This window comes from Notolepis coatsorum (assembly GCF_963971535.1).
Source record: "Notolepis coatsorum genome assembly, chromosome: 2".
NCBI classification, from domain to species: domain Eukaryota; kingdom Metazoa; phylum Chordata; class Actinopteri; order Aulopiformes; family Paralepididae; genus Notolepis; species Notolepis coatsorum.
In genome coordinates this window covers 39,321,807-39,336,499 of record NC_140166.1, presented here as the reverse complement: position 1 = coordinate 39,336,499, position 14,693 = coordinate 39,321,807, and the positions used below count along the sequence as shown (strand labels likewise).

The following is a 14,693-nucleotide window of genomic DNA, read 5'->3' as shown; positions in this document are numbered from 1 at the left end:
ATTGAACCGAGTCTACGTATTTATTTCAGATATTTATTTATTATTATCACTATGAATTGGAAATGGGGGACCCTGATGTAAACAAGACAAACGTCTTTCTCTGGTCTGCATCCCCTTAACAATTGTGTGTATTGAGCCGTACTGTATTGTACCCATTCTGTAATCTGTTAAAAAAAAGTTTTCATTCATTCATCATTATCTGCCTGGACTGTGATCCTCCAACGTGTCTTTTGCAATCAGACCACGCCTTGTTTCCTCACCAGATGCACTGTGGGAAACGTTGTTTATTTGACACTTCGAGCTTGGTTGTTAACAGCATAGATATCTATACGGCTCTGGTTGTTAGGAGAGAAAAACTACAAACTGACCGGACGTCACCAGTACCTGGTCAACCAAGTTTGTATCTACTGCTAATACTTCCACCAGATAGCCAAAATGTTGGCTATCTTGGCTGTGCTGCTTGTATTAATTTTTAATCCGGCACAGTGCGTTTTTAAAGAACTTTATTGCACTATGTCTGACAGTTGTGCCTGCGATTTTAACCCGAAGATGAGAGGTAAGATCCACACAAGCTGTTAACGTTAGATACTTCCTGTGTTTAGCTAAGCTAACGTTAACTTAACCCTAGTTCGGTAACTAACTGTTCGGTTAACTGTAACCAACTGTGGCTAACGTACACACGTATGTCGAATGTCATGTATTTAACGTTATCTTAGTAATTCAAATAAGGACGTCGTTATGGCTTTTTTTCGTCATTTCACTTGCATATTAATGCAAACAATGTCGTTAAGACGACAGTTGCAAACATTGCTTTCCCACAGACATGTTGATATTATCGCGTTAGCTGGTTAATCTTACCAATACAACGTAATGTTGATTATTATTGATTTTATGCAGCCAATAACTTGGCTAACGTTACATACGAACTGGCTTTATACACCCTTCCAGGTTACTGAGACAGTGATGTCCTCGGTTCCTTATGACCTGACACATTGAATGATGTTACTTTCTTCCATTTTTTGTCGAGCAGACTTAGAATGGGACCTCTACAAGAATATATACGGACAGCATCTGGCCCAGGACATAGTGTCCGAGCAGGTGGAATATTTCCTGGACCAGGAGAGTCCTGATCGACCCCTGGTGCTGTCCTTCCATGGCTCGTCCGGGACAGGCAAGACCCTGGTCAGCACCATGTTGGGCTGGCACCTGTATAACACAGCTATGAGCAGCAGCTATGTCCATCAGTTTGTGCCCACTCTACACTTCCCCATGCCTGACCATGTGGAGGAGTACAGGGTAGGCATCCATTATGTCTTCGTTCTAACGCAGCACACTGTTCATTGCATCGGCTCATATCTATTGAAGCTCAAACACAAACATTTCATTACATGCAATGCCCCTGTATTGTTGTGTATTTGACAAATAAAGAACTTGAATCAGAAATTGCCAGGTTGTAGTGTTACCCTGGTCTGGACAGGTATTTGTAGTAGTGACAATGGTGCAAAGACAACAAGTTTCACAGTATGACAGACACACATGGTACTATGACATAATGTACAGTACACATGGGCAACATTTCAAACAACAGACGCCACTCTCTCCATAGTTACACAGGTAGTTACACTGAGTATGACGTAGTGTGAGTTAAGCTTAGAAAGATACAGAACATTCATAAAAGTCCTGAGGTGAAAGTGGCATTGTGCAAAGCCTGCTGTGCCACATATTGTATTGCAAACAAAAGATACTCTCACACACACATGCACACACTGACCACGGTCATTCAAAACAACCCAATGAGCTGTTTGGAGTGGACTCTCTACACTTAACATCATTTGACATAATGTGAGCACATTTTCTTTCTATAATTTTCTCCCATCCCCAATTTAGTTGTTATGCCAATTCCCTGTCTGGGGAGAGTGTGTAGACTATCGCATGCTTCCTCCGATACATGTGGAGTTGCCAGATGCTTCTTTTCACCTGACAGCGAGGAATTTCACTGGGGGGACCTGTGCAGAGGTTCACGGCACGCTATTTCCCCCAGATCCCCTCCCTGCTGAACAGGCGCCCCGACCGACCAGTAGGAGTTGTCGTTTGCAGGACTCGTACCCCACCGGCTTCCCACCCATGAACACTGCCAATTATGTTAGTAGGGACAACTGACCATGCCGGGGGTACCGCTGACAGCTGGATTAAAACCCAGAGTCTCTGCGGTGGAGTTCTTAACGCATGGGGAATTGGCAATTCTGAACACTGCCCATTGGGTCATACTGAAGGACAGTGACTAGTTATTTGTCATTAACCCTTTCACTACCACACTACCAAATGGTTAACCCTTTCACTGCGACAATACAGAAGGTTAACCCTTTCACTGCCACACGACAAAGGGTTAACCCTTTCACAACCGCACTACAGAAGGTTAACCCTTTCACTACCACACTGCAGACGGTTGTAGTGTGGTAGGTAGTGAAAGGTTAACCTTCTGTAGTGTGGTAGTGAAAGGGTTAACACACGCACACAATTAAATGCTCTGCCTTCTCACAGACACCAGCTTCAGTGTAGCCCATTGCTGTGGCACAACATAACTATTTTCTATTCTCCGGTCGCCAGGCGGATCTGAAGCGGTGGGTGGAGGGGAACCTCACTGCATGTGGCCGCTCTATGTTCATCTTCGACGAGATGGAGAAGCTGTCGCCGGGAATCATAGATATCCTGGAGCCCTTCCTGGGCGCCTCCCACGTCATGTACGGCACCAACTACCGCAAGGCCATCTATGTCTTCATCAGGTACACACACACACACACACATTGTCTAACCGGGGGGGCGACAGTGGCTCGGGAGGTAGAGCAGTCGTCTGGCAATCTGGAGGTTCCCGGTTCGATTCCCGCTCCTCCCAGGCAGTGTGTCGAAGTCTCCTTGAGCAAGACACTTAACCCCTAATTGCTCCCGATGAGAAAATTGGCACCTTGCATGGTTGCCTCCGCCGTCGGTGTGTGAATGTGTAAAATGTGAGGAACAAAATTTGTAAAGCGCTTTGGATAAAAGCGCTATATAAATGCAGCCATTTACCATTTACACAGACACACAATGGGGATGTACCGTCAATACGGTATTGAGAATTTCACAAAAATCCAATACCAAGAACCATCTGTAACATACCAGACAAAGCAAAATGACTTTATTTGCAGACTATTTGACACATAGAAGCTTGTTAGGTCTCTGGTGGAGAAAATGGATTATATCCTGCTCATTTTTATCCAGTGACCCCAAACTGATGGTCTAAGTCTATGGTTACAAAGCAGTGGATCGGATCTGCACTCTGTATCGGCCGAAACTGAAAGTTTAGCGCTCTGAGTCGGTATCGGCAGTGGAGAAGTGGTATCAGTGCTTCACACACAGTGATGTCCCCTCACTGCAGCCATTATCAGCATAGTTTATAACAGATTTCCCAGCGTGACTATAATATGGAGCTGGTGTCCAAAAATAACTGAAGGAAAGAGGTTGTGATGGCTCCGGTTTTTATAGGTCTCTAGTTTACTCAAAAGTCCAGAATCTGTGTATTGTGCCTCCAGTACGACAGGGGAGGAGGAGATTAACAAACTGGCTCTGGAGTACCGTCAGGCCGGCCGGGAGAGAGAGGAGATCAAGCTGTCCGACCTCCAGGGGGCCATCTCACAGGCCGTCTACAACAGCAACACAAGTAAGGAAGCAACCAGATTTGCCCCATCACAAAGAGAGAGAGTATCGATAGATAGTAGGGGTGTAAAGGTACACATATCCGTACCGAACCGTTTCAGTACTGGACCTAAGGTTCAGTACGGCTGTTTACCAAACAAGTACAACGGTACGTTAACCACTAACGAATGCACGTGCAGAACCTTTTTTTTTCTTGCAGAATTGAATTCAAAACTCGATTATTAATTTCAATATAGAATATTCGTTGACAGCCATACAAGTACAATCAGTTACTGCACACTACATCACCCCTGAGTGGAACATGGAAAGCCAAACTTTCCCCCACTGTACTGAAAACCCGTACCGAACCGTAACTTCAAAACTGAGGTACGTACCGAACCGTGGTTTTTGTGTACCGTTACACCCCTAATAGATATTATCGAAAAGAGCTTTTAAATTGAAGCCAAATCTCATAATTGACCGATCTCCAGCCCTGCCCTCTTTTCTTGACCCTCCAATCATAACTATTGCTTCCCTCTGAAAAAGTTTGTCCGAGGGAAGCAACAGTTGTAATTGGAGGATCAAGAAAAGAGGGTGGGGTTTGATCCATTATGTGTATGCAGAAACAACAGCACCACTAATGTAATGGTAGGTCATCTCTAATGATCAGGGTTAGCTATGGCTCTGCTAAGCAAACTAGAGGGACAAATCTTCATTGCTATTGGTTAAACAGACGGTTATATGTATCCGTCAGTTCCAAATAGTTAAACTGTCTGAACTTTCTGAGAACAGTGTCGATCCAGGCACTCAAAAAGATGTAAAATCCAGAGGGAAGATGGTTAAAAGGCCTTTATTAAAGGTGGCTAAGTCATTTAAAATCTAATCTAATGTCTGAACTTTCTGTTGGTCAAAACGGATACAAGTCTAGCATAAATGGATGCGATATCAGCCCTGTCCAACAAATGGATATCAGCCCTGTCCAACAAATGGATATCAGCCCTGTCCAACAAATGGATATCAGCCCTGTCCAACAAATGGACAGTCACAAATATGTAGAAAGACAGACACAACTGATCATATTATGGCAGCATTCATTCCTGCTGTCCTGTCAGCCTTCTGCAATAAGTCAATCTTATCCTTAATCGTCTGTCACTGGGATCATATCATGATGAAATTAAGATTTATTGTGGTGTCAAAAAAGCAAACATTAACTAAAAAAAAGTGTTTTGTTTTAATGTCACTCTTTACAATACCATTGCATTTCAATGCAATAAACATACATTTACAGTAGATGTGATTAACTTTAGCAGATATCAAATTTACAGTATTTATATTGAAAGAATTACCAGGTAAACAATAGGGCTGTCCTTGACTAAAGGATTTCTCAGTCGTCTCTAATAGTTAATCGACAAATCTGTAAAAAATAATTTACTTCCCATGTGCAATAATGCAAACCCACCTCTTTTAAACCTTGTGTTTACCAAGAGACATGCTTATTATTTTTCAGGAAATAACTCTGTATGGAGGAATAAACGTAAAAAATCAACTAATTGACTAATAAGGTCTTGGTCAGCGAAGACCAAACTGACGGTTAGTTGAATAATGGTATGTGAGGGGTCAGCCCCAGTAAACAAAGTCAGTAGTGGGGTAATGCTATAGGCCCTATATGAGGTGCCATACTACAATCACTGGGTGGGTCTTTAATGCAAAAAATCTCACATCCTGCATTCATAACCAATATATGAACACAATTTCTTGCCACCAGATGTCTTTTTCAGGATATACTGTACATTGTTCAACTGGAATCATATCATACTGGATCACCACAGGGTTACTAACAGCCTTAACCCTTTCACTATCACACTACCAAAGGGTTAACCCTTTAACTGCGACAATACAGAAGGTTAACCCTTTCACTGCCACACGACAAAGGGTTAACTATTTCACTACCACACTACAGAAGGTTAACCATTTCACTACCACACTACAGAAGGTTAACCCTTTCACTTCAGTGGTGTGGTAGTGAAAGGGTTGAGGCTCAATCATAGCCCAGACGTACTATACACAGACTGGGGTCCGCGCTTACTAGAATTATGCAATACTGTAATACAGCATACGCCCACATAGGCATGTCCATGCACCGCTCAATATGTCTGTCCACGTGTACCTAGCAGTTGCATACAGTATGGCTTGGCATTATGCACTGATCAAAGGGGATTGGTGGATCAAATAGCTGATATGTCTGGACTTGTATGAAAGGCAAAGGACTGTCCGACCACACAGTGTCTCTGCACCCTTGTATTTCTAGACCAGTGGTTCTCAAACTTTTTTATACCACAACCCCATTTTATTTAGTATTTTTTTTGGCGACCCCACACTTAACAGTTTGAGTGCCAGCCATTAACATGGGAAACATGGTTAAATGCCAGGACCCACTTCAATGATAGCGTTGTGAATGCAATGACTTGTTTGCAGTCAACATTGTCGAAACGGATTGTTTTTTAATCGGCTCATTTTAGTTTTATAGCATTTTGAAAAGCCCTCGTTTTTCAGGAAAAATATATAGATTCCGTGATAAACGGTGTGGTAGAACTGGATTCCCCCCCACGACCCCAAATTGTAATTAACCCCTCCCTGACAGACAGCATTGCCCCCCAATATCCAAGTTCTGTCTAAACCTGTCTAAGGGCCCTTTCTCACTCACCCTATTCGTTTCTATTCCGTTCCGTTCTGGCCCGTTTCGAGATCTGATGCGAACTCCCCTCTCCCCCCTCTAGTTTGCGTACACACTGCAGTCTTGTTTCGTTCCGGGTTCTGTTTACGGTTTGCCTTTTGAGCGTTTACGCTTGCCGTAGGCGATGATGTCACGTTCCTGTCACGTTTCCTGCAAAGAAAGTCAACAAGGCGGTGCCGGGCGCCACCATCTTTGCCTGTTTACCCATTGCAGCACTTCTTTTTCAGCAAAGTCTAATAAAAGTGCAATAAACAAAACAGATACATTCACTGTGTGTTCTGTCTGTCATTTGTTGATTAAACAAAACTAACATCAACACAAGTGACCACCAAGAGCGGATAGTTTAGTCTAAAAAAAGATCGGTAGCTACATTGTTAGCTGCATGCTAACGTCAATGGAATATGCCATTATAACCGTATAGCATTGTGGCTAGAAGCTAACGTTAGCTCACGCTAGTTAGCCAGCACCAAACTGATATCGGGAGCTATCAGTAGTTAGATAACATTAGAGACAACGCTGTGTGTATTAAACAAAGGTGAATAGATGACTGGGCCATTTTGTTTAATGCTTGTTAAGTTGAAAGAGGAGCTTTGAGCTAACAGGGTCTGATAGCTAACGCTAGCTCATGTTAGCCAGTGGCAGTGCTCAACCAATCGTTAATGCTAGCAGAATTAATGGATGTAAACTTTATTTAACATATTGCATAATGGGTACAATACAATACGGCTCAATACAAACAATTGTTAAGGGAATGCAGACTGTTGTAGCTTGGACTGGGGTCCTTATAACAATAACTTGACAACAACACATGGTAGCTGCAGCTATTTGGGACACGGAGCTAGTTAGCTTAGCCTGTCCAGCAGCTAACATTATCCCATCGTTCGTGGCAATTATATTACATGTCATTGATCTACTGGTCGACCACGGCCGACTGGTTGGGCACCACTGGTCTAATAGAAATAAATGCATTCAAACAAGAAACTAATGTATAGAAAATAGCATGGCAAACAAAAATTGCCAGGCCTAATGCGAGCCAGGGAAGTGCTGTGCGTTTGTAACGTGGCTTCATGTTGCTGTCTGGTGTTATCTGCCCAAAATTCAAGCAAGCATGACAGTAACGACGTTGTGTGTGTCACGCCCCCCGCACCCGCACAGCCCGATTCCGAGACCACCTAATCCAACTGGTCCCGTTCAGCGGGGGGTCAAACGAATCAGCGCCGTTTCGCATCCCAAAAGGGGTGAGTGAGAACACTCCCCCCCCGTTCCCGGGAGCAGTGATTCGATCCCCAAACGTAAGTGAGAAAGGGCCCTAACCTTCAACCCCACCCCCCTACCACCACCTCAAGCCCCCACCCTCCATTGTATCCAAAGACCCCACACACCCTCACCTCTCCTGTCCAACCACCCCAAGCCCCCCCCTCAGAGCAGAGCGAACCACACTAACTCACCATTCCAGACAAACCACCCCAAAACACATCACCACCCCCCCTCCATGGACCCGAAACCCCCCCATGGACCAGACCAATCACCCACCTTTCCAGTTCGACCACTGACAATGGACACACCTTTTGCCCCTCCTGTATAGACTGTATATAATGTGACCACAATGGTTAATCGAGAGCTCAGTTGGGGGACACTCGGCCAGTGTACTCTCTGAGTCATCTTGCTGTAACTCCTTGATTCTCCTGAACCTGCTTTGGTATTAAACCCATGTTTGTTCAAGCCTACCTGGGAACAATTCTCCCACAATGGCATTTACTGGAATATTCTAGCATACACAAAAACGTTGTAATTTTTCGGCCTATTTATGAATAGTTTTCAAATAAACGCTAGATTATCGATAGTATATGTGTACTTATGCACGCTATAGAGGCGGACTGAAAAATCTATTCTCTCATTTCCTCATCAGCGATCACAGCCGTGTACACACACACAGCATAGGGCAAACGCTGATATATAGGTCAAAACAGCTCTGATTATCCTAAGACTGGTAAAGTAAATTCCTTACCTGAGATCAGATGTTATCCAAAAAGATTATTCCAATTCCTGATCGCCATTCCAAATATCGATCACGCTTATTGATTACAGTGTTGGGTCCTGTAAATACATAATCCACGCGTTTTCCGGGCCGGCGAGCACAATCGATCCTTCAGTTGGCTTGACGGAAAAGTAAAATGAGCATACTGGCCACCCCCCCTGCATCAGTGTAAAGTAATGGGGTGCAGTTACACAGGGAGAGACGATAGGGGGCGGTATCTTCTAGGGGTGGGACGATACATCGATCTAGATCGATATATCGATCTATTATCAATAATCAAATAGGATCGATGCAACGTAAAAAGATCGATTCATATTGCGATACTCTTATTTTGAAAATCCCATGTGTCGTATCCGCTCGGCTCGGATCAACAGCACACAGCAGTAGCGTCTAGAGCGTCACTAGAGCAAGACTAGTGTGCCTATTCTGTGACCCAAAACATGTCCCTGTTGTTTTATTACGCAACGGGTCCAATGCATCTAACCTGCTTTGCAATCCTCGCCACTCCATTATGCCCACGTCGCGTTAAAGATCGAAGATAACGTTCCGTTAGCGTAAGCTAACAAGCTAACCCAGAGCCATAGGCAGAGAGAAGTGGGGACTGGGAAGGAGGGTGCATTCTCGGGATAGCCCCACTAACAGGATCTGGCCGGTACTGCACCTTCGGACTCCCAATATGCCTTTTCCAGCCAAAATACAGCTCTGTGACAGTGAATAGAATATTAATATTGAAAAAACGAACCAAAAACAGTGAACAGGAGGTCTATTTGTATTAACACTATGGTCGCCAAAAACGCCTTACCACGTCATTCCTCGCCATGCTCATTCTGCCAAAAACGCCGTACCACATCTTTGATATCAATATTTCAAAAATATGTGATCGCAATCATATTTCTCCCCCGGAGACTTGAGATCTACTGTTGATTCCCTCTCAACTCTCCAACGGTTCAAGAGCGCCATCTGGTGGCCGATCGGCGGATCGCCCAAACCGGAAACCGGAAACGGAAACTGGTGCTCATTCCAATTCGGTCCGATCACTCGCTAATAGTCCCAGGACTCGAGCTAGACGCAATGGATAGCAATCCGTTACCAATAACTCGATAAACAACATGATTTGGATGTATATTATACTATTATACAACCTGGAGATGGATCGCATATTTCTACATCCCATAATAGGACTATTTCTGCTCCACGCTCATCGCCCAACGGCCCGAGGAGACTGGGGTAAGATTCAGCGTTATTTTTTAACGTGTTCGATATAAACTGCTCTGATGATCATATCACCCACACTAGATGAATCATCTAACGTTGGCCACGGAATTATAAACGACCCCCCCCCCCATCCGGTCGACATCAGATGATAAGTAGTAACTTCTAGAAGCACGTCCATTTGAAATTTTTTATCTCGCGCCGATTGCTATCAAACTGTATACAATCATCAATATAATGCATTTGGGGCTATAAATCACGTTCTGGAGAAAGCTGCAGAAAACGATAAAAACATACTTATACTTTAGACCGTATTTTAGTATGAATATGTGAATGAAAAAGTATAACGTTGCTACACCCTGAACAATAGATACTTGATGTTGAATGGGCCATAGTAATGTCAATTTAGCAATACAATTTAAAAAGTTATAGCCCTGCAAAGAAGGGGAACTTCTCCATAGACAAATAGAGTTGGCGTGGGATGGTTTATTAAGAATATAAGCCTGGCAACCAAAGTGTTAAAAACAATAGATTGTTTTTCATTTAAATGTCTGGAAGAGCTCAAAAATAAAAATGTCAAATGATATTTCCATTGCCTTTTTTTTGTTGATTTAAATGTTACTGATTGTGTTAAATGGGCATATAATATCGTCTCATATCGATTGCAGGCACCTGAATCGAATCGTATCGTGGCAGACTGTGTGATATCGGATATTATCGTATCGTTGTCCAAAGAATCGATATCGTATCGTATCGTGATGAAACTGGTGATTCCCACCCCTATCTTCCCAATTGAGCTCAGAGAGACTCTGCAGCACTAACCCGAGGCTCGATTGATGAAATATGAATTCAAATCGCCAATAAATAAAAAATAAGACAAACAAGCGCTATATAGCGTCGGGGGCACTCAAAGGTCGGCATGAACTAACGACAAAACGCGTCCGTGGCACTCAATGTGTTAATATATCGTGTAATTTCAACTAAGGAATATCTAAATAAAAGCACACGTTGTTGAACTTGATCATGCATATTTATTAGAAAATGAAATTACAGCACTATCTTATCAATGAAATTAATTAAATATTATCAACAAAAGCAACGGAATTGTTTCTGTATACACGTTTATAAAACGAGGCATATTTAGCCCAAATATGTTGCCAGAACAGAAAAAAAAGAAAAGAAAATCTAGACTGTGATCGCCTTTACATGAACAACATGAGTACTTTGTACTTTAGTTACTTTCTGTAAACGTTACCCCCTCCTCCTCCTCCTCAGGTGGCTTCTACCACTCCAACATCATCCAGGAGAAGCTGATGGTCAACTATGTGCCCTTCCTGCCCCTCAGCCGGCATCACGTGGAGCGCTGTGCCCACAGAGAGCTGTGCCAGAGGGGCTGGTGTTGGCGCAGTGACGTGGTGGACGCAGTAGGGGGCGACATGCACTACACGCCGGAGGAGGGACAGTACTTCTCCACCACTGGCTGCAAGGCCGTCTCAGCTAAAGTCAACTTCTTTCTATGAGATGGAAACTTGTTCAAAGACCTAATAGGATGAAAAGGAAATCCACCAGAACTGAGCTGGTAAAAGAGAATCTTAGAAGTGGGCATGCTGGATTATGCTTTGCAGAGTTTCTCTTTTTAAAGGTTTCCATTGGCCCAAAGGCACCAGGGCTCCAGGCAGCAGGTTCCATGGTTTGTGTGTCCAGACGATGGAATGCATTCTGCATGGCGACAATGAAGGGATGGATGTTGACCGACTGCACATCTGTGTTGAGGTGTCCTCCGGAGCAGGGCCTGGTTCAGCTGGAACAGGAGAGTGGACTCCCTGAAGCTTCCAAGGTCTATTCCATATTTTGTGTTCAGTTAACTCAAGGGTCCTGCCATGCTCTACCTCAGACACAACGTGACCTTCTCTTTATGTACTGTACGTCCACTGTCCATTTTGGAGGTCGTATTTTCTTCGTCATCAGTGGACGTTGTCACCCTGTTAGCTGGGTATAGATGAAAAACAGCCGTTTCCTAAACATAAAGTTCCTCTTTTGTCTTTTACAGATGAGGTGGAGGTTGCAGAGAGGAACAAGCCATGCTTTACTCTCTGCTCCTCCTGTAGTAGGAATAGTTTTATGGAAAGCTCTAACAATACTGTAACATATCTCAGGCCAGCCAAAATCATATTTTAAGATTGTCAAATAGATTTGATATAAAAAAAAAAAAAAAATTGTTGTCAAACAAATGTGTTGTTTAAAAAAAATAAGTATAATAATAAGCATGTGGAAGAGGAGACCTCCCACAAGAAGAATGTTTTACTTGACTGAATGAATAAATGCAGTCTTAGTTAAAAGCAAATCACCCTTTCTCACCATTAGGTGGCAGCAAAGGCTTTTTACATTTCATTTACATGTATGACACTATTATTAATGTATGAGTTATTTAAAAGACAAATTTATTTGGATTTTGTTGCGTTATTTTATGAGTTATTGCAAGTAAGTTATTGTACATATTATCCATGTACATAAAAAAGTGCACTTTACAAAATTGTATTATATAATTCTGAGATGTCTTGTGTTTTATGGTGGATATCAAGACACAGTTTTAGGTTTACACTCTTGTTGACTTTGCATAGCCAAAATCTCTAGACGCAGAAAATACATTTTCATAATCCGATTTCTTTTAATATAATTCTAGAGCTCCATGCGCTACAAATAAAGCACACGTAGGAATACCTGCAAAATTGCATAACTGATTGTATCTAAAAATCCTTTTTCCACAAATCCGCTGTCCCGAAAGGTGGCTACAAAACGTGTTTGAACATTATTGTACATTCAAAATACAATATGAAAGACCCACAATTTCAGTATGTTTTAAATGTCGGGGGCCACAGGGACTTTGTGGGGGGCCAGCAGACGAACAAACGGGTGGGGGACTCCTGATACTGTATACATGATGGTTTTAGTTTTGTTCTTCGATGGGATGGCTGTGTTGCGACAGTGGGCAGAAGGTCAGAAAACGAGGAAAACCTAAAGAAAGCTATTTACATTCAGTGAATGATGAGTCGATTGTTCAATTGATGTTTGAATGACTTTAAAGGTAGAATCTGTAATGCGGTCAAACAGTGACCTCTAGGCAACGGAGCCCCGCTTAGCATTGTGCTTTGTTTAAATCTTTTGTTTTGGTCAATGTGGGTTGAAGTTGAGTGTGGATTTCCATTAGCAACCCCCCTCCCCCATCACCACTCAACTCCAATCCACACATCAGTCCAAAAAGAAAGTTTAAACAAAGTGCAGTATGAAGAGGGTCTCTTTTGTTTAGAGGTCGCTGTTTGACAGCACTACATACTTTTTAAGACAGTAAAGGGGAAGACCATAATAGGTTGCATAACGCAATGTATTTTTTTTTATTGTATATATTGATGTGGTTTTATCACTACTGCCATACAATGGATAGTCTGTAATGTAATTTATTTGTCAGATATCCTCATTGGATGTTATTCTTCCACACATATTTCGGTATTAGCGACAACTTGGAGCCAAGAGAAACATATAAGCTATAGTATGTCTTGAACCATGACATTGGCAATATTTTGGCTGTACAGATGAATACTGATACTAAGTCAGTTTTCCGTTGGATGTTTTTTAGATTTTTAATCAAGCTTAGTATTATATTTACATTTACATGGTTTCTAAGTCGGCCATTGCAACGTACTGTTTTCAGACCGGTCAGGTTGATAAGGTTTTCCATACAGTATGTTTTGGCCAATTGCCTCTCGGATGCATGGGTGGGATGCTGGTAATGTTTATGGTGGGTATTATTAGTGATATTAAAGGGATAGTTCACCCTTTTCTAAGAAGCCTTTGTGATTTACCATGAACTGGGAATTATTTATATCTTAATGAACACGTGCATTTGTGTTTTCTTTAAAAATGTTCTTCAAACAAACTTAACCAAAAAAACATGGTCCACTGTAGGTCTTCTAGCTCAACCCTGGTCCTTATTTCATTTCCCACTGTGGTACAACTTCAAATAAATCTGCAATACAAACTGAACTGTATTTTGGTTGTTTTATCACTGTTTGAATTACTTTTACAATAGTATCTTATCTCTTTAATGGAGCACTTCACCAAAAAAAAACTGCAGAATTATTTTGCACATATCCCAAAAGCGTCTATGCTTTCCACAACAAATTCGTGTTTCCGCGTTCGAGATTTGCGCTCTGGCCATGCGCGTTTCTGGTCATGTGACATGTGCGCCAATCGTGGGACGGCAAGTTCTGCACCTATTTCCGGGTCTAACAGCCTGCAAACTACCTAACGCCTAGTTTATCACTGGTTAAGCTTAGGCGACTCTTTCGCAGTTGGTTAAGGTTACCATCCAAAAACGTGCGGTCCCACGATTGGCGCACATGTCACATGACCAGAAACGCGTGTGGCCAATCAGAGACGCGGAAACAAGAATTTGTTGTGGAAAGTATTCAGGCATCCCAAAACTGTAAACATTTGAATATGTCCTCCAGTGATGTCATGGATAGACACAGATTCCTTGTGTTGTGTTAATTACAGCTCAATGAAATGATGAAGATGAAAATATACCAGTCCCTATTGCAATTTTTTTCATAATTTCATTGAGTTGTAATTAGTACAACAACACAGTGTCCTCATCCGGACCAATCATGCTCCTTTTGTGGCGTCAGATAAAACCTAAAGTCATATAATCAAATATTAAGGTCTTTCCACCTGAGTTTTTAGTACCTGGATTTACTGGATCTATTTAACCAAATAGGTCACGTGTGCATTTTCTATTATTTTACCATGTTTTTCTTACCAGAGTAGCTAGTTGAGCAACATTTGCAGACGTCCTGTGCTAACATAAAGGTCGGCAAACAGTTATTTTCTCAGCCGTAACATCACAAAGTAATGAGGAAATTGGACATGAAAATTACATGGAAAAACATCTTGCTGGTTGGTATTATGCATCACGAATTTCCCCAAGGGGATTAATAAAGGAATATCTTATCTTATCTTATCTTATCACTAGGCAAGCAG

The 14,693-nt window shown here is 42.3% G+C and overlaps 1 protein-coding gene across 1 annotated transcript; it reads left to right on the top strand.

Moving 5' to 3' along the window:
* Positions 1–380: 380 nt before the first annotated feature.
* On the top strand, positions 381–13,686 carry tor2a (torsin family 2, member A). Its single transcript, XM_084307597.1, has 5 exons — positions 381–556; positions 1,031–1,296; positions 2,608–2,783; positions 3,570–3,697; positions 10,932–13,686. The coding sequence occupies exons 1-5, from the start codon at positions 436–438 to the stop codon at positions 11,174–11,176; spliced, it is 936 nt and encodes a 311-aa protein (XP_084163723.1). The 5' UTR covers positions 381–435; the 3' UTR covers positions 11,177–13,686.
* The last annotated feature ends 1,007 nt before the right edge of the window (positions 13,687–14,693 follow it).